The 25170-nt window shown below is 42.5% G+C and overlaps 1 protein-coding gene across 3 annotated transcripts in view; it reads right to left on the bottom strand.

The window, feature by feature from the left end:
- Aoah (acyloxyacyl hydrolase) overlaps positions 1 to 25170 on the bottom strand; it is a 152881-nt gene that overhangs the window by 63488 nt on the left and 64223 nt on the right. For all 3 annotated transcript variants that reach the window (XM_070014188.1, XM_070014189.1, XM_070014190.1), the window contains 3 exons: positions 23849 to 23897; positions 21668 to 21762; positions 468 to 559 (listed from right to left, as the gene is read on the bottom strand). In XM_070014188.1, coding sequence (XP_069870289.1) covers positions 468 to 559; positions 21668 to 21762; positions 23849 to 23897 — 236 coding nt within the window. The remainder of the gene's footprint in view (positions 1 to 467; positions 560 to 21667; positions 21763 to 23848; positions 23898 to 25170) is intronic.

Genomic DNA, 25170 nt, shown 5'->3' with positions numbered 1-25170 from the left:
CTCTCTGAGTTTTCTGTTCCGGTTAGCCTGGAATTTGGATCCTCCTGATCTCAGCCTCTCATACAGCTAAGATGACAGGTGTGAGTCACTCCACCCAGCTCTTGGTTGAGATGAGGGCTTGTGAACATCCTCCTCCTGATCTCAGCATCTCATGTGGCTCGATAAATAAGCATGAGCCACTGGGGCCAGCTTTTCATATGTCATATCTACTGAGGTACTTTCCATCAGAGGTGGACTACAGCCATTCCTTCCCCTGGCAGAGGAGTACACCTGGATAGAGTACAACGCACATGACATCCCACCACCTGGTGGCTGGGCTGCAAGTTAGTGGCAGGTGTTGTCACATATCATTCATGCTCTGGGACCATTCCTCATGGTCATTTCAGCCTCTTGGGAGCAAGCCTTGTCTCCTCTGCTTCCCTTGTGCAGACACACATAAGTGTCTGAGTGTGTGTAAATGCACATACCTGCTGGTGGACTCCAGGAATCCAGTAGCTCCAGACAGCTGGGGCCAGTCAAGCTCATTGGTAAGAGCCATCGGCAAATTCAAGAAGGAGTTCTAAAGATAAAAAAGTCATGATTATTTTTAAAAAGCACTTGTTTTCTGTAGGCACCAAGAGGATTTATGGCCTGCATATTACTTTCTTTCTGCTTCTACTGCCTTACCAAGCCTCCAGCCCCTTTTACTTTCATTGTTCTGTTGAATAGAGGCTCACATTTATGCTCTGAGCTGACCTGGATCATGATCATCCTATTTACATTTCTTGTCTAGCTAGAATGACAGTAATAGGTTGAGATGAAGTCTCTAACCTTTGGCTAGGCTGGCCTTGAGTAGTGACCCTCCATCTCTTGGTTAGCTAGGGTTACAGATATGAGCCACCATGCCAACTCTCTCTCCCTTTTCTTCTCCCTTCCCTGTCTCTAGTTCTGTCTCATCACTTGTGTTTAAAGCAGATGGCTGGCCTTTCACCTTATCCAGGGAATTGCTAATGATCAGCATCACCCATCAAGTGGCTTCTGGTAGGTTCCTGTGAGTGGTGTGTGGCATCTCACAGGGGACCCTTCAAAAGACAGGTATACTGTCTACTCTGAGATTTTCTGCGATCTCCATTTTCCAGCTTAGACTGTTAGAAATCGAACTGCCTGAAAAACAATACACAAGCCCCCAGCAAAATTGCTTGTGCTGGCTTCACAGACATGCTTTTAGTCAATAAGGTGGTGGCCTGGCCTTCCTGAAGGTCTCAGCTACTTTTGAGGATTGGTCTGAGGTTCCTTCCCCATCAAGGCACCCCAGACTCAACACCCCTGTGATTTCAGGGGGCCCCTGGGACATGCTGGGTTTGAACACTGTTTATTCTCTCTGCAACTCTGTTGGAGTTTAATCCCCACTATGATCTATTTAAGAATGCAGAAACTTTATCTGATTGTGTTGTGTAGTCTTAGGGCCTTGAGGAGGTTTAAAATTAGATGAGGTCATCAGGGTGGAGTCTCAAGATTAAACCGTGGTGGTTTTATAAAGAAGGGGAGGGGAGAGGAGGGAAAAGGAAGGGAGGGGAGGAGAGGAGAAGGGAGGCGAGGAGAGGAGAGGGTCCAGAGGATTCACTACACAGCCCTGCACAATCTCAGCGCTCAGCCAGCAAAGGACCATCCCCAGATACCTCCCCTTGGTCTTAGACAACAGAACCAGGGGATGAAATCAACCTCACTACAACTTCTGCCCTGTGTGGTATTATGTCATTAACAAAGAGAACTACCCTTGTAGCTATTGTGAGCTGGGTGAGTCAAGATCTCACCCAGAGTGTGGACAAAAATAGACTCATTTGAACCACATTCTTACGGCTGGTGCAAAACCAGCAGAAGTTAATGTGGTCAGCTATGACATCTTATTGTTCTTTTTATAGCAGTCTCTGGGGCGAATCCCTTCTATGGTCTAATTTATAGAAAAAGCTTATCCAAACCAGTGCATTTGGAATAGAGCTGCCTGATTTAGCAAATAAAAATGGAAATTACTGAGTTAAATTTGAATTTTAGGCAAACAACTCATATTTTGTAGCATATGTGTGTCCCGTGCAATGGTTGGTATATTGGTATACTAAAATTTTATTTGTTGTTTATCTTAAATTCAGGTTTAACTTGTTGCCTTGTATTTTATCCTTGAAGATGTATCTTTATTGCTGTTTCTGAATATAGGGTAGTGCATGCCTGTTATAAAATTTCAAGCACTATTGTAATTTACAGTAAAAATAAAAAACCCTTGTTCTTTCCCCCCAAGGTGTAGTTTGTATGCAATACTGTGTTTGAACTGATTCTCTACTAAGACCAAAAAAATATCACAAGAGTAGAAAGGAGATATGGCTCAGATTCTCTCTCAGACCCTAGAAAAACAACCAACACCACTGACATCTTGATCCTGGATTCATAGCCTGGAGAACTTGAAAATAATATGCTTTGTTGTTTCAAGCCACTGAGATTGTGGCCTTTGGAAACAAATATTTGGCCTGAGTTGAAAAATTGTAGCTCTTATTATTTAGGGAATGAAGGTATGTATGACATATTTGTCAAAATAAGTCATACAACAAACATAGTAATTACCCTAGGGTGCCTTGAATATTTTCCAAGGGTCTCCTTCCTGTAGTAAACTCAAGATCTCTATCCTTGTTCTTATCTTAAGTGTAATGTCTCACACCTGCAGACTGGAAGTGTGAGGGGGTAGTCAGGAAGTAGGGCTTCCTGGAATATAGTTGTGCTGATTATGATTCATACCCTTCAAAGGAGCAGAGATAAATTCATATAGAAAAGGTTCCCAGTAGATCTCTCTGAGTGACTAGCACATTGTCAGTCAACTTTAATTGGAAATAAGGTAATTGAGTAATTGGTCAAGATAAGATTATACTGGAATAGGATAGGCCATTATCCAATATGGCGGCTGGCACCCACCACTTTGCATTCAAAGCGCCACAGTTCCTAGGGCTCAGCTATCCTCTGTTTTGATTGATTTCTGTTTCTTTGACACTGTGAAACAGAGCTTTCCTCTTCTTGCTACTGCTACATCTTTCGGCTTACAATGTATGTTTGCAGTAGGATTTGAGAATATTCAATTCCGCTAGTGAAGACAAGAAAAACAAATAGAATAGATACAACTCATAAGCTGTGTTAAGCAGAGATAGTGAGTAGGCGAGTGGTTTGTGAGATGTAGACAGAATTTATAAGCTGTGTGAAGCCAGTCAGTAGCCTATCAAACATGGTAAAAGTTAGGAAAGAAATGCACTCCTTCCCCACCCTCTCCCTTGCCTTTGTCTTTGTCATCTGTGCCATGTTGACTCCAGACTTGGAAACTGGGCCTGGACCTAGGTTTTTGGTTCTGGTTGGAAGTCTTCTCCCTTCTATAAGAAGGGGCTGAACACAAACTCTTCTGGCACAAAGAGGCGTGTCCAATATCTCCTGTAGCCTGAAATAATAGTGAGGTATTTTTCCCCCAACAGTGCTAGCCAAATGGGGAAAGTGCTTTGCTCTGGAAATCATGAGGTCTGTCTTGCATGTCTGATTCTATGATTTTAAGACTCAATGATGTCAATACTACATGGCTGGGAACCAGCTCCCGACCTCATGTGTCCCCTATTTGCATTCTGATGAGAAAGAGTTAATCTTCAGTGAGGGAGGGAAGAGGTCATGTTGAGGGGGAGGCACAGGACAGGTAGGGCAATGGCAGGGGACAAGGTCTTTGGAATTGGGGTCTGTATCCCTCCAGTGTTCTTCCAGCTCAGTATCTCTGCAGGAATCCCAATCTCTTGGCAAGAAATAGGGAATCTCCCCACTGTGGAGATTCCTGGAATCCCTTAGACTCTCTGAGAAGCTTGTCAGGCCTGGAATCATCTGCTAGGAGTCAAGCTGCAGTGGACAGTGGCAGGTGTGAACTGCAGCTGAGAGAGAGCAGGGTGTTTGCATTCCACAAATGGAGTCCTGGGAGGCCCGAGCAGGCCAGATGCAAAGGTTTATCCTAGTGATTTGATTAGCTGCGAAGTAACACAAATTCAGGTTTTACTGATTGAATGTTTTAGACTTCACTTACAGTGTTGTGGGGAGATTTTTTACTGTTCCTAGCTTGTGCATATCAAGGAAGATACAGCTTTATAAGTAGCTCAGTTTCAGTACCTCTGATGACTATATGGATATTACTTTATCTAACTTTATCTTTGTTGGAAAGAACAAAGGCAAAGTGGAGAACGGAGTGACCGGATGACACTGTGCAAAGCATTATGGTTAGAAGGAAGCCTTGTGTCCCTTTCTATGAGGATTGTCCCAGAGTTAAGACAAAAAGTTTATTGCTAGATAATAGAACAGATGTGAGTAGTCCCACAGTAGTCTTGGCATATACTTTTTTCCTTGCTAAATTTGGTAGAAAAAAAAGAAAGGGAAAAGTTATAGGCCTTAATAGAAAATGTTTTATAGATCTTAGCAAAAAAAAGGAGAATGTTTAAGTCATATTACATTAAACACTAAAAGCCTTATTCACACAACATTATACCCAAGATATTTCAGGCATTTAAGGCAAGGAAAATGCAAATTAAAATTTCCCTCATCAATTTCTGCTTCTTCCTCTTGTGCATTCCTGTTCTCAGGAGCTCATCATAAATGTATCTTAAATGTACATATGTGGAGGGTCTTAATATCTACCAAGGAAAAATAATTCCAAACTAAAAAAGAGCCTGAGCTACTCAATGAGTTAGGCCAACTATCACATCACTTCCAATTTTTCTGATTTTTATGCATCATATAAATGTGTTTTAATGTCATCCTCGACATGTTTGCTATTTCTGTACATTTTCATTTAATAGTGCTGAGTATTTCTATGCATTGAGAAAACTCTCCTCTCTCCTTGTAACAAATATTTAATAGATTTAATAAGGACTTGTGAACATTTTAAGCTACTACTTTGATAAGCAACTGATGTCTGTGTCCTTAGAGCTTTGTTAAACAAGAGGATGTAATGGCGCCAGCCAATCACACAATCATGGGGCTCTTCTGGTCTTCTTTTGGCAAAAGAAAGATCCTTGGTGGCTTTGTTTCATTATTTACATATGGGGCCTCTCCATCCATCAAAACTGGGCAATTCTCAGGGCATATTCCCTTTTCTAATACATCTAGCTGAGTCAGACTTGAACTGATTATTTTTCAACAACCACCAGAGGAATCTGCAGATAACTGCTGTCATAAAAAGATGATGAAAGATTTCATCAGTTTAACAAATTTTATTTCCTTCCTAGCAATTAAGCTCTCAAAGCACATAAGAGGATTGTTGTTTAAGGAAAAAAGAGATCTTCTGTATGGTATTCACACAATTAAAAAAAAGAGAGAGAGATCAGCTCTTGAATCAGGTTAAAATCCCCTAGTTGCTCTAGTCTGCAAAACCTGCATCCACCCAGAGATGATGCTAATGAGACTTCTCTCCTTTAATGACACTCTACCACCACCAGGCTTCCTGCCAAGGCTGGTTCTCTACCACTTAAATGAACACCAAATTATGAACATTTAAGAGATGTCATTGACTCTCACGAGAATTTTCCTGACCTGAGCAATTCCCTTCAGGTTTTGCTATGTGATTAAATCCTATAAATGAACGTACACACACTAGCAGTGCTTAGATGTTCTCTGTATCCCAGGCCACTTTTGCTTTTTTTTTTCTTCCTGATGGGAAGAAGAGAAACGACTGAATTCTAGACAATGAGACAGGAAACTTGCACACATTGCTTAATAAACTAAATTCAGTGTTTCAAAGACTTATCTTTCTCTTTCCCATCTTCCTTTCCTGCCTTCTACAAGAACTTTTTAAGGCAACCACTATTCATCAGATGCTAAGTTTTAATGACTAAAAATAACAAAACAATTAGTAGCTGCACTTGCGATGAAGGGTATTAAATGAGTAAGGCCTAACCCAATGAGAAGCAAGGAAGGACCATGCCCAAGTGCTGGAGGATTTCTGAACTATTGTTTACTTACAGAAATACCCCATATACAGTGCAGTGCAGGGTGCAGGAGGGAACTCAAAGGGGCTTTGTGCTGGCAATGTCAAATGGGACTAGGGTTTGAAGGCAGATTCTGGTGGAACTAGGAAGAGGCAGGTTAATTCAGGTGGGCCCTTCATAGACCATTTGTGTATATCTGGTTCTTGCTTTTCTCCAAGCTTCCAAATGCGAAGACATTACATAGTTTACTAAGCTGAGTGTGTTAAAAACAAGGCTTCCTGGTTTCAACCCCAGCTGTTGAGGAAATCATCTCCCAGATCACGATTTGGGCAAAAACAATCAGAAATCCATATAACCTGAGAGTTGCCACCATATTTTCCTTATCTCTTCTGGGGAGGCCATGGCTGAGTATTTTTAGAATAAATACTGAAATGGTACATGGCGCTGTGCAGACATACACCTCATTTTGCTCATATGTGGGGGTCTGTGCTGGTTTTCCATACACTGAGAACATCACACACTGCTGCCAAGAGGTCTGCTTGTCAATAGGGCTGGTGCATGAAGTTCTGGGAAGAGAGGGAGAAGATGTATCCTTCAATCTGGATTCTGTCTCTGTAATCTCAGGCTTAGTCAGATTAATCAGCACAGCTTTCATAAACTGACACTTTGATGTAGAGAACTCCAAGAAAGCAATTTAACTCTGTGGGTTTGATTTGTAAACCTTATAATCCCATGTGAATAGGGTAAGGCTCACATTGAAGGAAGATCCCTGGGGTTTTATAATTAATTCCTTACATATGCTTGAACATGAAAGAGAGAAAAAAATAGAGAGAGGCAGAGAGAGAGAGAGAGAGACAAAGAGGCAGAGAGAGGGATAAAGTAAACAGAAGCAGAGAGAGACGGAGTCACAGAGAGACAGAGAAATAGAGACAGGAAGACAAAGATAGAGACAGAGAATAGGAAAAAGAGACAGAGGAAGTTGGGTATCAGAACTCTGTTGAACATGACCTCTGGCAGTCTTGAGCTCCTACTTCCTGGAGCTCACTGTATAAAGGAAACAGATAATGAAATCTACCCTACTGCTAAACAGGAAGACATTCCTTTAGTCTTCTCTTCCATGTCCCAATTGTGTGATCAAGAAATATGAATCAACAATGATTGAAAAGATGATAAAAGACAATCTGTGCACAAGGTTTACATGTTAAGTGTTCCATCAGAGTTGGCTGTTAGAAGTATTAACACGGAAGCCCAGGGCACTCTGATGGCATCTAGGTTACACCTGGAGGTTTGCAGAAGGAAATGAAAAGATGTGTAATTGAATGTGAATGCTAGGGTCTCTTTGAGCCCCTCAAAACTCATATGCTATAACTAACTCTTTATGTTAATCATGACAGGAGGTAGAATCTTTGGGAAATGATTAAGTCCTTGGGATTCCACCAACATGAATGGGATTTGCACTCATAATAGAAAGGCTAAAACCAGCACCTTGTCCCCTTCCACCTTGTGAGGACACAGCTAGAAGACACCATCTTCTTAGCAGAGAGCAAAGCTTTGCCAGACACTCTGTGGCTTGATATTGGACACTTCCCAGAACTCAAAACTACACCCTTAGGATGATCAGAAAAGGAGGGACTATTGAAGACAGCCTAGATATTATAGAGAAAAAACATACAACTGTCCAAGACAAATCCAAGAAATATGATAGATCTATTCACCATTTGGAAGACACCATCAGAATGCCTAATCTTAGGATAATGGGTGTAGAGGAGCACTTAGAGAAGGTAATGGTCTAGGAAATTTGTTTACCAGGATCCTAACCGAAATCTTCCCAAACATGCAAAAAGGTAGGCCTATTCAGATACAAGAATCTTTTTGAACCTCAAATAAACCATACTAGAACAAGACATCCCACCATCACATTATAATCTGCACAGGATCAATTCAGACCAAGGAAAAGATCCTTAAAGCTGTCAAGGAGAAAAGATCAATCACCTATAAAGGGAAACCAATTAGAATCACCTCATATTTCTCAGCAAAGACAATTAAAGCAAGAAGAGCCTGGAAGGATGTATGTCATGCCCTAAACACAAACAACTATCAACCAAGAACACTGTACCCAGCTAAACTCTCCTTCATAACTGAAGGTCAAATAAAAACCTTCCATAACAAAGAAAAATGGAAACAATATATCTCCACCAAACCAGCCCTACAAAAGATACGCATAGAAAACCAACAAGACCACAGTAAAGGCCAAGAAACCACACCCAAACTGAGAATCCAAGAACCATAGGAAGAACCCAGTTGTTGCAGCCTCAAAGAAGGTGGATAACATGGCAGGAACTACCAAACACCTCTCAGTCCTAACTCTCAACATTAAAGGACTTAACTCTCCAATTAAGCAACATAGACTGTCTAGTTGGATTAAAAAGCAAGATCAAAAAAAAAAAAAAAAAAAAGCAAGATCCTTCTATCTGCTGCCTTCAACAGTCACACCTTGCCCATAAAAACAAACATTCTGAAAGTGAAATGCTGGAACAAAATCTACCAAGCAAATGGCACCCATAAACAGGCGGGAGTTGCAATCCTAATATCAGATAAAATAGACTTCAAATTAAAATTAGTGAGAATAGATAAAGAAGGTCACTACATACTAATTAAGGGATCTCTCCTTCAGGAAGATATAATTTGGAATATCTATTCACCAAACAATGGAGCACCCAAATTTATCCAAGAAACACTACTTTCCCTCAAATCTCACATAGATCTGAAGACATTAATTGTGTTGGGAACTTTAACACACCACTATCCCCACTAGATAGATAGATCAGCTTGGCAAAAACTCAACAGAGAAACTGCAAATCTAAACAACTGCATAGAGCAACTAGATTTAACAGATATCTACCGAATATTTCACCCAGCAGCATCTGAATACATATTCTTCTCAGCAGCACACGAAACATTTTCCAAAATAGACCACATTTTAGGTCACAAAGCAAACTTGTCCAAATTCAGAAATATTGAAGTTATACCTTGCATTCTCTCAGGCCACGAGGGAATAAAATTTGAACTCAACACCAAAAGCCACCAAAGAAAGTCCTGTAACACATGGAGGCTGAACAACACACTGTTGAATCACCAGTGGGTTATGGAAGAGATTAGAAAGGAAATTCAAATGTTCATTATATTCAACAAAAATGAACACACAAATTACCAGCTCCTCTGGGACACAAGAGACAAGTTTATAGCTCTGAGTTCCTACATCTACAAACTGGAGAGATCGGAAACCAACAATTTAATGAGATATCTGAACCTCCTTGAAAAAGAGCAGCAAGATAAACCCCAATCCAGTAGATGGGAAGAAATAATTAAAATTAAATATGAATTACACGAATAAGAATCCAAAAAAATCATAGAAAGAATCAACAAAGAGTTGGTTCTTCGAAAATATTAACAAAATTGACAGACCCTTAGCAAATCTTATCAGAAAAAGAAGAGAACACACCCAAATAAATGAACTCCGAGATGAGAATGGAAACATCACTACAGAAACAACCAAGATTCAGAACATTATAAGGGAATACTTCTCAAACCTTTATGCTAATAAGTTTGAGAACTTGGCAGAAATGGACCTTTTTCTAGCAAATATCGACATGCCAAAACTAAACCAAGATGAGTTAAACCATCTTAACAGGCCCATATCAAGCATTGAAATAGAAACAGCAATAAGAGACCTCCCATCTAAGAAAAGCCCAGGACTGGATGGATTTACAACAGAATTCTATAAGGCCTTCAAACCAGAGCTCACACCAATACTCCTCCAAATCTTCAAGAGAAAGTTCACTACCAAACTCGTTCTATGGCTTCATAACCCTCATCCCAAAACCAGGCAGGGACTTATTTCTTTGATGAATGTTGATGCAAAACTTCTCAAAAAAATTTTGGCCAATTGACTTCAACAATTCATCCAAAAAATCATACACCACGATCAAACAGGATTCATTTCAGGGATGCAAAGTTGGTTCAATATACGCAAATCAATTAATATAATTCATCACATCAACAAGAGCAAGGTAAGAACCACATGGTTATCTCAATAGATGCAGAAAAAGCATTTGACAAGATCCAACACCCATTTATGACGAAGGTTCTGGACAAACTAGGAATCCAGGGCACATTCCTCAATACAATAAAGGCTGTATATGACAAACCTACAGCCAGCATTATACTTAATGTTGAAAAACTAAAGCCATTTCCTCTTAACTCAGGAATGAGACAAGGATATCTACTCTCTCCACTTCTCTTCAATTTAGTATTAGAATGCCTAGCTACAGCAATAAGACGATATGCAAACATAAAATGGATCCAAATAGGGAAAGATGAAATAAACTCTCCCTCTTTGCAGATGACATGATCGTGTATTTAAGGAATCCCATGGACTCCACTCCCAAATAACTCAAGCTGATTCGAAATTTAGGCAAAATAGCAGGGTATAAAATTAACCTTAAAAAATCAATAGCTTTTCTGTATGCCAACAATGAGAAAAGTGGGACTGAAATTAGGAAAGCAACTCCATTCGTAGTAGCCCCACAAAAAATAAAATACATAGGAATTAACTTAACCAAAGAAGTGAAGGACCTCTATGATGAAAACTTTAAAAACCTGAAAAAGGAAATCAAAACAGAACTTAGAAAGTGGCAAAAACTCCCATGCTCCTGGATTGGGAGGATCAACATCATGAAAATGGCAATACTTCCCAAGGCTATCTACAAATTCAACGCAATACCTATCAAAATTCCAACCTCATTCTTCAAGGAAATAGAAGAGGCAATCCAAAAATTCATATGGAACAATAAAAGGCCCCCAAATAGCAAAAACGATCCTTAACAGAAAGAACAGTGCTGGAGGAAGATCAATACCAAATTTCAAACTCTACTACAAAGCCATATTAATCAAAACAGCTTGGTACTGGCACAAGAACAGACCTCAGGACCAATGGAATAGAATTGAAAACCCAGAAATAAACCCACAGACCTATAGCCATCTAATCTTTGATAAGGGAGCTAAAAAAAAATAGAATGGAAGAAAGACAGCCTCTTCAGTAAATGGTGCTGGCAAAATTGGTTAATCAATTGTAGAAAACTAAAGCTAGATCCTTATATATCACCCTGCACCAGAATCAATTCCAAATGGATCAAAGACCTCAGAGTCAAAGCAGACACTCTGAAAACATTACAGGATGGAATAGGAGAAACCCTAGATCTCCTTGGCACAGGCCCAAATTTTCTTAATAGAAACACAACAGAAACAGAACAAATCAAAGAAAGGTTGGACAAATGGGAATGCATGAAATTGCAGAGTTTCTGCATGGCAAAGGACATAGTTAGCAAGATCAATAGAAAGCCCACAGATTGGGAGAAGATCTTCACTAGGCATACAATGGATAGGGGTCTCATACCTAAAATATACCTTGAACTCAAAAAATTAAATCCCAACAACAAATCCTCAAAGAAGCAACTGCCCAATAAATAAGTTGGCAAAAGACTTAAAGAGAAACTTCTCTGAAGAGGAAAGAAGGATGGCCAATAGACACATGAAGAAATGCTCAACCTCCCTAGCCATAAAAGAAATGCAAATCAAAACAACATTGAGATTCCACCTCACCCCAGTTAGAATAGCTATCATCAAGAATTCTAATAACAACAGATGCTGGAGGGGATGTAGCCAAAAGGGAACCCTACTGCATTGTTGGTGGGAATGTAAACTTGTTCAACCACTTTGGAAAGCAGTATGGAGGTTACTCAAAAGACTCCACATAGAGCTCCCCTATGACCCAGAAATCCCACTTTTGAGCATTTACCCAAACAATCACAAACAAGACCATACTAAAGCTAGCAACACAACTATGTTTATTGCAGCATTATTTACCATAGCTAAGATATGGAACCAACCTCGATGCTCCTCAGTAGATGAATGTTGTATATATACACTATGGAATTCTATGCCTCCATCAGAAAGAATGACACTGCCCCATTTGTTAGGAAATGGAAAGACTTGGAAAAAATTGTATTAAGTGAAGTAAGCCAGGCCCAAAGAAACATAGGTCCCATGGTTTCCCTTGTTTGCAATAACTAGTTTATGTCTGAGACAAGCAGAAATGGTCAGATAAGTTGATGTTAGAGAAATGAACCCTAATATATGTATTCAAATGTTTTTTTCTTTCATGCGATTGTTTCTAACACATTTATAAGATACAGGTAGACCCATTGCAACAATGAGATATACAAGACGTTATGTCGAAAAATGAACTTTACAACTTTGGCACGGGGGGGGGGGTGACAAGCGGGGGATGGGAAGGGATGGGAAGGGGAAACAAAGGAGGAGGCAACAATGCTTGATAAGAAATGTACTCATTACCTTGCCCATGTAATTGTAACCCTTCTGTACGGTATTTTCACAATAACAAAGAAACAAAAAAAGAAATGGAGGGACCAAAGATCTTTGGTTATAGCAGCCAACACAGATGTAAATGTTAAGTCCTGTAAGGCTAGAAAGAGGAAATCAGACAAGGAAGGGTGGGAGAAACGAGTTCAAACAGTTTCAATGCCAAGTACAAAACACTGAGACTCCTCATATGACAGTCAAAGAAGATGGGCATACAGCAAATACACCAGTCTCTATTACTGCTGCATAAACCACCCCATATATGGAAGCCAAAGACAAGCTACGTACCACGGACCAATGAGCAGAAGAGCTCAGACATCAGGAAACCCCTCGAATGACTGCATAAACTTCACCCTGAGTTCAAATTCCCTCTCAGCAATTTTGAGAGAAAATGCATTAGCTTTAACCCTACAACTTCAGAGGTAGGAGACACATTCCGATGAAGAATCCTTGTGTAACATGACCCATAAATGTGAACACAGAATGGCAGGCACCTCTTAACATTTCACTTTTCCTCTTTGTATTCTTTTTTTTTAAACCTTGTCAGCTTCCCTTAGTTTCTTCCTTTTCCCCTTTCTATTATTTATTATTTAAGCTCTCACTCTATGATTTATTCATTTAGTGTGTAAGTCAAGGGACCCATTTATCTAACATCTCATTCCACATGAAGCACATCTCATGGTTGGACTCTGTCTACCGAGTTCCATGCCTGCTGATGTTTTATGTGAGAGTAGCTAGAGAATTGTATTTGGAGAGCAAGAAAATAAGGAGCTTTAAGTGTCCCCCTTTTACCAAAAGATAATTACAAGTCAGTTCTTTCACGGAGCTAGAGAAACATTAAGTTCTTTTTCACACATAGGAAAAGCAATAAATGTCTACCAAGAGCCAGAAATGGACAACACCCCATGTTCTATATGGCACTGCTGCCTCCTGCTGTCTCTCATCTTCCTTTCTACCCTCCTCTGTCATCTGTGTTTCCTAAACTAATAACCACTGTACTCCAGACTTCTGGGCCTGGTCTTGGGCTCTTCCTCCTGATCTGATGTCTTCTTTGACCATTGAGCTGAATGCTGATTCCCCTCTGAGACTTTCCATGACTGACCTGTCTTCTCTCTGCTAGGTGTCCTCTTCTGTGTACTCACTACACCTTGCTAATCACATCCCACACACAGGCAATGGGCATAGTTGGCCAATCTATCCCAGAAAGAAGCAGGTGGTTATTATTGTAGGTTTTTGCAAACCTGCTGTCCTTTGAATCATCCCTAGACAAGGCATAAATAAATGAACATGGCTGTATTTCAAATAGGACAACATATCAACATGAGTGGATGGCAGCATTGATCCATGCATGGATTTCACAGTGCTTGGGATTGCTTCTTATGACAGCTGAACTGATACCATGCCCAATTAATAACTAGTCTTTGAAGAAGGACTGATGCAGACACTCCTCCTTGCTGGCTCTCAATATCTGTTACCAACACAAGATGGCGACCTCTTTGCTATTTCTTGATAGACTTTCTTTCAAGCTCTTTGTCCCCAAGCTATAAATAAATTCTTCAGTTGGTCATGCTATCTTCCATTTCTTCCTTTGGAGTCCTTGGGTTTCCTCTATTTCATGCATATTTTTCTTGATTTTTTTTTCTGTCTCAGAAAATCCTACAGATATTTGGGTCAGGCTGGGCTGAATAATCTCTGCCTTTCAAATGGCCCAAGATTGGTGTAGAAGGAGACTGTTTTAGAGATGAATGAATGTGGTGTATAGCAACCAATTCCAACCATCCCAAATAATTTTTAAATTTCAGAATTTCTTCTTTCCATGTGCTCCCAATGGACTTGAGATGCTTGGTCTTTCTCCTATGAAGAGTTAGGTCCCTGAGACCCATTCCAAGGTATAAGTGAAGCAAAATGGTGTGTGCTATTAACCTGAGGACAAGACTGTCCTCGAGTCTCAGCTGCACCCTGGGCAGTTGTGGGCTGACTCAAGCTGCCTTCCCAGAAGAAAATTTCCATACAGTAGGCTGGGAGAGTATGTGAGCTGTCAACTAAATGCCTTTTAGAGATATAGAGGTTAAATAATTTCATCTTGACTTTTTTTTGGTGCCAGTTCTGGGGGCTTAGATGCTGCTCCTGAGCCTCTTTGCTTAAGGCTAGTGCTCTACCACATGAGACACAGCTCTACTTCTGGCTTTTTTGATGGTTAATTAGAGATAAGAGTTTCACAAATGTTCTTGCATGCAGATGGTTTTGAACCATGATCCTCAGATCTCAGCATCCTGAATAGCTAGGATTACAGGTGTGAGCCACTGGCACCCAGCTGGTATTGTTTGTTTGTTTGCTAGTCTTGGGGCTTCAATTCAGGGCCTAGGTGCTGTCCCTGAGCTGCTGCTGCTGCTGCTTCTCTCTTCTTCTTCTTCTTCTTCTTCTTCTTCTTCTTCTCCTCCTCCTCCTCCTCCTCCTCCTCCTCCTCCTCCTCCTCCTCCTCCTCCTCCTCCTCCTCCTCCTCCTCCTCCTCCTCCTCCTCCTCCTCCTCCTCCTCCTCCTCCTCCTCCTCCTCCTCCTCCTCCTCCTCTTCTTTCTTCTTCTTCTTCTTCTTCTTCTTCTTCTTCTTCTTCTTCTTCTTCTTCTTCTTCTTCTTCTTCTTCTTCTTCTTCTTCTTCTTCTTCTTCTTCTTCTTCTTCTTCTTCTTCTTCTTCTTCTTCTTCTTGGTTGTGGGTCTTGAACTCTGGGCCTGGATGCTGTCTCTCAGCTCTTCAGCTCAAGGCTAGGCTCTACCACTTGAGCCATAGCGCCACTTCTGGTTTTCTGGAGCTAAGAGTCTCACGGACATTCCTGTCCAGGCCGGCTTTGATTATAGTTCTCAAATCTCAGCCTCCGGAGTAGCTAGAATTACAGGTGTGAGCCACCAGTGCCCAGCTTTGAGCTTCTTTTGCCCAAGGCCAGCACTGTACCATTTGAGCCACAGCACCACTTTTGGCTTTTTCTGTTTATGTGGTGCTGAGGAATCTAACCCAGGACTTCATGTATGCTAGGCAAGCATTCTACCACTAAACCACAGTCCTAGGCTTCTCTTCACCCTGCTTTTTTAAACCATGGCATTTAGTTTGCAAACCTCTCAGAGGTACTAAGGCCTAGCATGTTTGGGGCTAAATGAGCCTAGAAATGTATCCTACTTCCTGGAAGGAGAGAAAACAGGATGCTCAGGTTGAGATGGTGAAGCGGGTGTTAATTTGATCAGAAATAGACAGTCTTACCTATTCTCAGACAGGGAAAGGGAGCAGAAAAGCAGTTGTCTTGTCCCTCATGGCTTCTGGAGAAAGACTTCACACTGGTGAACATAACGCTCTTTTCTGACAGAATAAATGAGAGCTAAACTGGGGCAGAGCGTTCCCTTCTTCCCGTTTAGCATCTTTAATCTGCTAGCCTTCAACATGTCAGAAAAGCAGAAAATGTAATTGTGTTCAGTTTTACTCAACAGTAGCTCTTCCTCGTCTTAAAAGAAAAAAAAAGCATAATGAAAAAGTACTCAAATGCTTAGATATTTCTGGAGTTGACATGCAGTTAACTCAGATGGAATTTCCATATTATATGTGAACCATGAAAATCAGCCTTTCTGCTTAGTAGAAGCTCTAAGGGCCTTGGTAAATCCACAGAAATGGGAGACAAGAAGGAAAGCAAATTAGGTGAGAGTTGTGATCCTGCCTGTGCTGTTTGCGGGCTAATAAAGAGTCACCCAACAGGCCAGACTGAATCATCTGGAAAAGGAATGAAGCATGCAGGGCTTGAAAGATGGGAGCCGCTTTGCTCTTGGGTGAATATGCATTCTCTGCAGTCAGATGACGGATTTATTTTGTCCTTGACACAGCACGAAATTCAATCTGTGCTCCTTGCCTTACAGACCCCAGTCTGCCCAGGGTCGTGCTGAGACTTTATAATAGGACAGGCAACTGTCTTTAGGAGTAAAATAAATAAAATAAACATTTTTGGGAAATTGCATTTCGGGATTGCTTCTCTCCCTTCATCTCCTTCTCCGGCTCGTCCTGCAAGTCGGCTTCAATGAGACAGAGCTTTTAATATTTTGGAAATAATTTTGGAGCAGATGGAGGACGAGGTAGGAGGGCGGCATTTACCGCCGGACTTGCAGGCGCAGCTGCCTCTCCTTCATTTCAACAAAGCAGCTCAAACAGGGATTGTTTCTTCTTTAAAAGGACAGCAGCAAACAAACAAGCAAAGGAGCCAGCAGGACTGTACTTGGGGAGTTCCTCTGGTTTTCTTTGAAACCTTTCAATGGTAAGGTCTTCCAGAAAAGCGAGGCCGGATTTGAACCTGTGCCTGAAGCAATGCTGTGTAAGGACCCAGGGACAGGCACATCTTTCCAGCCTTCAGCAGAATGATGCTCAGAAGCTTTTGTTTCGAGAAACCGGAGGGAGATTCTTCACCACCTCCTTATTGAGCTACAATATCTCTCCAGATGAACATTCTCTTAATTTCATTAGCCGCAAACAGGCTTGGGACAGGGCAAAGGGGCAGGCGGGGGGGGGGGGGGGAGTCCACACTGGGGGAATGGCAGGGCAGGAAAGAAGGGGCTGCAGGTGCTCCTGGCCTGTTTACCCCCTGCAATGAGAGGGCACTGGATCGAGGCCTAGGCATTATGTCATTTGCCTAGCCGATGCTCCACTTTCCTACTTGTATTCCAGTCTCAGAATCAGCATCTGTTTCTTGCAATGCTTAATCTCTGCTTATTTCTGCATCTTTTTTTCCCCTCCTATTAGGGATACAGTCAGTTCTCTGTGAATTCTAGCCACTGTGTACCCAGTTCCCCAGAGGAGGCAACACCCTCTGCGCCAGTGCTTTGGTTTATCTTTTATTTTAGATGTTGGCTTTGGGGATGATAAGAATTTGGTCTAAAAGGATTCCACCTATGCAATTTTCCAGACATCTGGCATCTGGTCCTTTGAGATGATGTCACTCAAGGACTCGAATAGTAAGAAGAGGTGAGCCAGAGCTGTGAGTGTGCAAGGGAATGGGCTAGGGCTCCTACGATGCTCCTTCCCTCATTCCATGTTTCTCTCATAGAGGTCTTTGTTTTTCTTCTTCTTCTTTGTGTTGGTCCTAGGGCTTGATCTCAGGGCCTGGGTGCTGTCTCTAGCCATTCTGCTCAAGGTTGGCACTCTATCACTTGAGCCACCAACTCCACTTGTGGCCTTTGGGTGGTTAATTGAAGATTACAGTCTCACAGACTTACTTACCTAGTCTGGTTTTAAACTGAGATCTTTAGATCTCAGCCTTCTGTGTAGTTAAGATTACAGATGTGAGCCCAGGTGTCTGGCTGGCTTTTCGTACCTTTGAGAATTGGAGTTGTGGTGTCCTATTTCTTGAGCATCTGAAGTCTCAAGAGAAAGCAGCAGCTCCTCAGCCATGGGCCCAACCCCAGTGTAGTGAGATCAGTCAGAGAGGAGGATGGTTGCTGTTATTTAAATCTGAAATGTCCTCCATAGGCCCATGTGTTAAAGCCTTGTCCTCCAGCTTGGTGCTATTGGCCTAACATGTGCTAGGCAAGTGTTCTACTACTGAACTATATGTGCAGCCATAGCCTGGGGAGGAGTGTTAATCTGGACATGGTTTAAGAACCTTACAAAACCAAAGGCTTAAGACAGCTGACACAATGACAGTAAAATGGTACCACTGTCTTGCTCTCCATTGCATTGTTACTATACTGGTAAGACTTATGAATGCTGACCATTTTTTAATGTCTAATTTGGGTGCTTTATCAATCCATTCTCATGGTTATCTCTGCAGATCGTTTACTGCCAAAAATGTGTGACAGGGGACTGGCTCAAGCTCATACCAACACATGCTAAGCTGCATCCTGTCATGTTGGGTTAATTGGTGCAGAGAACAGGGGTTCCACATTCTAGATTCTTCTCAAGACTCAACAAGCTTCCCCATGAGCTCCTGCATGTGGAGAGGGTGGGGAAGAGCAGTTCTCACCAGAGGCCCTGAGGTGGTGAAGAGAGACACCCTTTTCTTCAGCCCAGGTTCAGGAAGAGGGAAGACAAACACGGGACATCAGTCAGGCTCAGTGAGAGCTATGTCATTCTAGGATCTGGTTTGAATCCAACACGTGGATGCAGGATATGCTCACGTTGCTAGCTCATGGAAGCCTAAGTCCTTGCCAAGAGTCCTGGGTAACTGGTTTATCCAAGGTGACAGCGACAGGCAGTGATTTTGCCTGACATCTTTTCTTTTTTCTGGATTTCCTTATCAGTCCAAAGGACCCATTCTGCTTGCCTGTTGCCTCTTTATGCTTGACACTTATGTAGCCTTTTTCCTGAGTTCTGGAATTTTCCCAGTGGGTCTTGGATTACTCACAGGTGCAATCTTTGGCAATTATGTTGCAAATCTGAATTGGACATTTTATAAACTATCACTCTTTCCTTCAGAAAGATTTGTGCAGAAGAGCACTTTTTCTGGTGGGTACTTGAGCATTGTCATGTATTTGGATTGTTTCCTCACTAGCTCATTCTTTTGGAGAGATGACTATATTTCCCCATGTGCATTCTTTCAGAGAGGGCTCAGTTTCCCCCGTGTGGAGAGGGTATATGGGAGAATGTTCAAATTCATGTTCAATTTCTTTAATTTGTGACGGAGAAGTCAAGGAACATTTTATTTCTGTGGAGGGGGGAGGAGGGACAGGAAACATGAGCACCATCTTACATCCAAGTACTTAGCACATCCCAGTGCCCAGATTTGCAGACCCTTGGGGGTCAACTGGCAGCTGTGAGCAGGAGAAGCCAGCTCTGGGCAGGGGAGGTGTCCTGGCTGGGTTTTGGATCTATGGAGCACTGGCAGGAAGATCCCAGCAGGCCTGAGGCCTGAGTGTCTCAGGGTGAGAATCCCAGAGCCTGCAGAGCCCAGAGTCCCCCTCCCCCTAAAGGAAGTGCTCGGCCTGGTAGCTCTGTGCCTTGGGGAATCCTCTGTTCCTCCTTCAGCCTTCCTGAGTCCCTTTGATCTTTCCTTCCCATTGGCAGCTGAAAGCCACCCAGAGATGAACTATGATCAAGAATTGTGGGATTCCAACAACTCCACATAAGGGTCCAATGTCCCTAGTGTTGTCCTCACAATTGGCATTGTGTAATATAAGGATGAAAAAATAGCCATGTTGATAATGCATCATTGCTAAGAGTGATATCAAATATCAAATAAAAATTCCATCTTGACAAGGTGAGAGGAGACCACTGAAGAAAAAGATCTATTTCTATCTATTTCTATTTCTAGCTATGGCTAACCATCTGTCCATCCCAGCATCCATCCATCCATGTATCTCTATTGTGTTTGTTTTTGAGACAAGATCTCACTATGCAGCCAAAAGAAGCTTGTTATGTATTCCAGCTTTAGTCTGTGGAGTGCTGGGATCACAGGCATACACTCCCATGCCCAGCTTCATCTCCTCCACTCTCATGCCCAACTTCTTTTCCTCAGGGCTCTGTCCCTGAACTTCTTTTGCTCAATGCTAGCACTCTACCACTTGAGCCACAGAGCCAGTTCTAGCCTTTTCTGTGTATGTGGTATTGAGGAATCAATCCCAGGGCTTCATGTGTGCAAGGCAAGCACTCTACCACTAAGACACATTCCCAGCCCTTCTCCTCAGTTTTGAACAGGATACCTACCTCTGTGCCATCACTTTGCACTAGCTGCAACCAAATGTATACATGGTTCTGGCACAGACTTTGGCACCTTCTTTGTGATAACTTGTGACCTAAGGATATTGCAGAAGATCTGGCACCTTCTGTTCTGTTTGTGTAGCATTCAGACTACCCATCCTTGACCCTCTGGCTCCCATCCTTTGTCACATCATTTCCCCAGATGTTTGTACACTGCAAAGGGAAGACAATGGCTCTCCTGAGGATGTGGCAGCTGTGTGCCTGGATGATGGGGAGAGAATAAACATCACTTCCATCTATTTCCAATCCAGATGGAGATCCCTGGGCATTCCTGAGGGAATGGTTGTAGACTTCCCTTGAATATAGCAAAACGCATGGATGCTCAAGTCGCTTAAATATGAGAAGGCAGCATTTGCATAGACCCTACCCTCAGCCTGCTGTAGGCCTTAAACCATCTCTAGATGACTTACAAGGCTGAATACCAACAAGTGCTTTGTAAATAGTTATTATACTGTATTGCTCAGGGAATAATGACAGGAAAAAACTGAGCACATTACAATGCAATGCTCATTACAATGCAATCATCGTAGGCCTGCCTGCACTTTCTGTCTGCACTTGCTTGACTGTGGTTGTAGGCCCTGTGGATATGAGGGGCTGATGGTATTCATAAGATTATCATCTGAGCAACGCATCAACATCCATCTCATGGCACCTGTCAATAAATGTTGACTTCCTTTACCCTTCTTTGTCTTCTAGGACTCTCTCATTATTAACAGTCTTGATTCTGCTATGTATATATGTATGTATGTATGTATGTATGTATGTATGTATGTATGTATGTATGTATGTGTGTATGTATGTATGTCGTGCATATACAGATACTGGGGCTTGAACTCAGTGTCTTGCACTCTTACTTTGTGTTTTTACTCAAGGCTGATGTTCTATTATTTGAGCCACACCTCCACTTCCAGCTTTGTGCTGGTTAATTGGAAGTAAGAATCTCAGACTTGTCTGCCAGGAGCTGGCTTCAAACCATGATTCTTAGATCTCAGCCTCTTGAGTAGCTAGAATTATAGGCATGAGCCACCGGTGCCTGACTGCATTTTCCTTAAGAGGCATACCAAGATAGCCATGCTGCACTTCAGGAAGAGATGAAAAGCTTGTCTGTCCCCTGCTGTCTTTCTGCTGAACCCAGTGGTGGCCAGCAAGAGCCCAGCAGTGTGCTCTGCCCAGTCCTTCTTGCTTAGTCAGGTAGAAAGCAAATAGGCCCCCATCATCCTCTTCTGACCCCCCATAGGAAGCTGGAATACAGCCATGTCTCCCCCCACACCCCGTGTAGCCAATTTTTTTTTGCCTCCGATCTGCCATCCCCAGGACTCCTAGCAGCAATTGGGCTGAACCTGGAGAGTAAGTAGGTGAAACCCTGGTCTTCCATTTGCTTGGAGCTCACACAATGGTATCTGTACCCTGCCAGGCAGATTTTGCTGAGGAAGGATGTTTGCACCTGTTTGGTGTTGGCATTGCATTCAGAAAGAGTAGCAGGTGGGGGACACAGAAACAAAGACTGGTGCATCCCAAATGATGATTGGCAAAAACACTTACCCAAGACATCTGTGAAGCTGTGATCCATTCAGGAGCAATGTGAAAATGAGCCCCAGCAGAGTCTCCCAGCAAAATGATCCCCCTGGGCTGTGAACCTAGGCAGCACAAGGTACCTGCATTATTTATGTGCTGAAGCAATGGAGAGGTGCAGACTGGGAGCAGAAGGCCTATGCGTAGGCCAGGCCCAGCATATCCTAACTGAGACGTTGGAGACATTGAGAGACAATAGCATTTAGGAGCAGAATGAAATTTCTAGGCCACTGGCATTGCTGGCTAAGCTGTAGAAATGCAGGCATGCTTCCCAGATCAGTCTAAAACCAACTGTTGTCCAACATCCTGGGTGAATGAATGATGGAGATCTACAGGAATATCAACTTAATCTGAGATCAGAAAAAAAAATGTCCCAGTTCTTTTGATCTGGGAAATAGTTTTCTTGGAGCACACATTGGCCCCATTTCTGTTATAATTAACTAGAAGAGATAATGACCTCTCAGAACAATTCTGATTTTTTTTCTTAAAAGGATATTATAGTCAGCTAGGTGCCTGTAATCCTAGCTACTCAGGAGGCTGAGAGCTGAGGATCATGGGTCAAAGCCAGCCAGGGCAGGAAAGTCTATGAGACTCCTATCTTCAATTAACCACCAGAAAACCAGAAGAAGCACTGTGGCTCAAGTGGTAGAGTGCTCACCTTGAGCTGAAGAGCTCAGGGACAGCGCCCAGGCCCAGAGTTCAAGCCCCATGACTGACAAAACAAACAAACAAAAAAGAAAAAAAAGATAGTCTTTGAAAGCCCTTGATCCACATACACAAAAACACTGGGCAATTCTGGCTGATTAAGAAGCGATAGAAAGGTTTCTGTGAAGCCTGGATGTCTACAAGTAAGACTCACCTAATCTAATCCTGAGACCCATTCACACACACCATTCATGTATGGATATACTTCTCCACATTCTTCAGCAGCCTGGCAAAACCAACCAATGCCTCTCACAGACGAAAAGACAAGTCTCCATTCCCCACCCACAACCACTCAGAGGAGGCCAGAGTATGGCCCGCCTTCCTGTCATGCTCCTTACCCACAGCTTCCATAGAAGCTGCCACTGGCCCAGTGAAATGGGAAGGAAGAAACTCCAAAGCATGTAGAGGGCACAGGTGGGTAGAGCATGAATGTCTCATCAGGAACCCACAGGGCAAAGTGATTCATTTTCAACTACACTTATTATTAATTATGTTTCCTTTTTTTCAGGGCATATTAGATAAGCTTTCTACTATGGAGCCACATTCCAACTCCAGATTCATTCATAAGTTTGTTTATTCACTTATTTGTGGAAAGAAACTTTTCTATACTTCCCACATATGTAATGCACCCTTACATTTTCCATCCTCCTCCTCACCCCTCTGAGAACATAGGGACAATTACACTGTAAGTTGATTGAAGGCAAGGACTGCATGAGAGTTGAAGGTTTTTGTTTGATTTTGTGCCCTGAGCCCAATTTAGCCCTGGGTGACCTTTAGAATGGTTTCCCTGGAAGTGCTGCTGAATGAAGGAAGGGAATTCCCCAGTTGCCTCTGAAGAAGGAGGAAATACAGTGGATCAGAAAACTGTGATGACATCTGAAGGTCTTCTTTAAGACCCTTCCTAGCCCTTTGCAGTACTGGTGGCCCAGATGTCTGTGGTATTAGGGCATTTTTTCTCAGTTACCTTGAGGCAGCATCTGCAGGCATTCTCCCCTGAGGTGTTCAGGTATACATCATTAGATCCAGGGACAGAGGCCTTCCAATTGTACAAGCCCAAGTATCTGACTTTGTAGTGTTTCAAGAAGGATGTGCAGATGAGTGAAGATTTCACTTATCCTCTCTCCTCCTGTTTCCCCCTCCCCTGCTTTTTAGTTTATTGGTTCCTTGCTTATCTATCCGGCTGCCTCTTCTAATGTTACTGTGAAAGTCCCTAACGCCTTAAGGGAAAAAAGCCAATTAAGCAAATTAAGTTTTGCATCTTCTAGATTCTCTTTGCCTCTCCTATACCTGTCCCCTGTCTTTTTCTGATTTGTCATAAAAACAAATGGAAATGAGCCACCATAAAGTAAACTCACCCCAGCACTTCCTGGGTAGTGACTGGGCATGTCTGTTCCTCTATTTGACAGAATAGAAGTTGCAATAAACACACTGACTTTTAGCTCCTACCTTCACAGAATTTCTTCTCATATGGAATTCCATCTTTGGGATCGACACCCTTTAAAAGAGAAATGAAGAGATTAGCAGTGTGTTTTTAAATTCATGAGAAGCCTTCGGGAAATTCTTCCCAACTGCCTTTAAAATGCCAAGGCAAATTAATAGATCCAATCCTTTCTTGTCTCCTGAGCCACTAATGCAACATTGCAACACTCCTGGTGACTGGGCTGGGCTTAAGAGGAATTGGAAATGGGATAAAGAAGCAGTCCAGTGGCAGGGCCTCTTCTATCAGGGCACATGGTGAGCAGAGGAAAGGAGCTGGGTCACAGTCTCCCTCCTCAGAGTGGATCATCAAGTGACTGGAACACAGGTCAGGGGGAAGTTCCACACTTTTTAGCTGGAGATTTAAGTGTCCTGATGTCCAGTACCTAAGGATTGATGCTTCTACTGCAGCAATTCTCAAACAGCCCCCAATTTTCCTCTTTACCTGCCACCCCACACTCAACCCAGGGGACACTAGTAATGTCTGAAGACATTTCTAGTTGTTACCAGAGTGGTGGGGAGAGGACCTTTGGATGTCTCATGGATTGGGGGGCAGGGAGGTGGTTGAAATATCCTTTAGTGAGGAAGACCACACCAATGATAAAGAATCACCCAACCCAAACATCAATAGTGCCAAGTTTAGGAACCCCAGAAGGGTAGGGCCTGGGAGGAGGCCATGTAACACCTGAGGCTGGAGCTGCCTGTTCATGCAGCAGCAGTTCATGTTCCTTGGAACAGAGATAACTGGTGTTCTAAGGCAAAAGTATTGACTGGCCAAAGACATGATGGGGACAGTGCATTCACTCTCCTGGTCTTAGGGGATCCCCTACGAGATCTTCCAAGACTTAAGCAATGTGAGGATTTCTTTTGTGGTTCTAAATAATTATCTACTTTCAAACTTGAGTTTTCTTCATAAGGACTCCCTCCAGTTAGGTCTATCTACTACTGTGACATGGGAGGTGCATTGCTATAGCTTCTGCAGACAAGCACTTACGTGGTTTTCTTCTTCCCTTCCCCATTCTCTCCTTTGAAGCCAGAAATCCATTACTCATAGAGAACTCGGACCCCAGCCTTAGAGGTGTCTGGGATGGGACACACACAAGGCAATTTACCCTCAGCTGGGTGAGGATTATGAAACAGAAAAAAAAGTGGCTGCAACAAAAATTGACAGCGGGTGATTTTCTCCACGAGTTGTGTGGGCTGCTCCCCACTCCATCATCCTTCAGAAAAAAGGCATTTGTTGTGGGTGGCCATAAGCCAGGGTAAGAGACTGTGATGGGGAACCTCAGCTC

Source organism: Dipodomys merriami, unplaced genomic scaffold, assembly GCF_024711535.1.
Source record: "Dipodomys merriami isolate MVZ:Mamm:240054 unplaced genomic scaffold, mDipMer1.0.p SCAF_94, whole genome shotgun sequence".
NCBI lineage: Eukaryota > Metazoa > Chordata > Mammalia > Rodentia > Heteromyidae > Dipodomys > Dipodomys merriami.
Note: the sequence above shows the minus strand (reverse complement) of the source record. Positions and strands in the feature narration are given on the sequence as shown.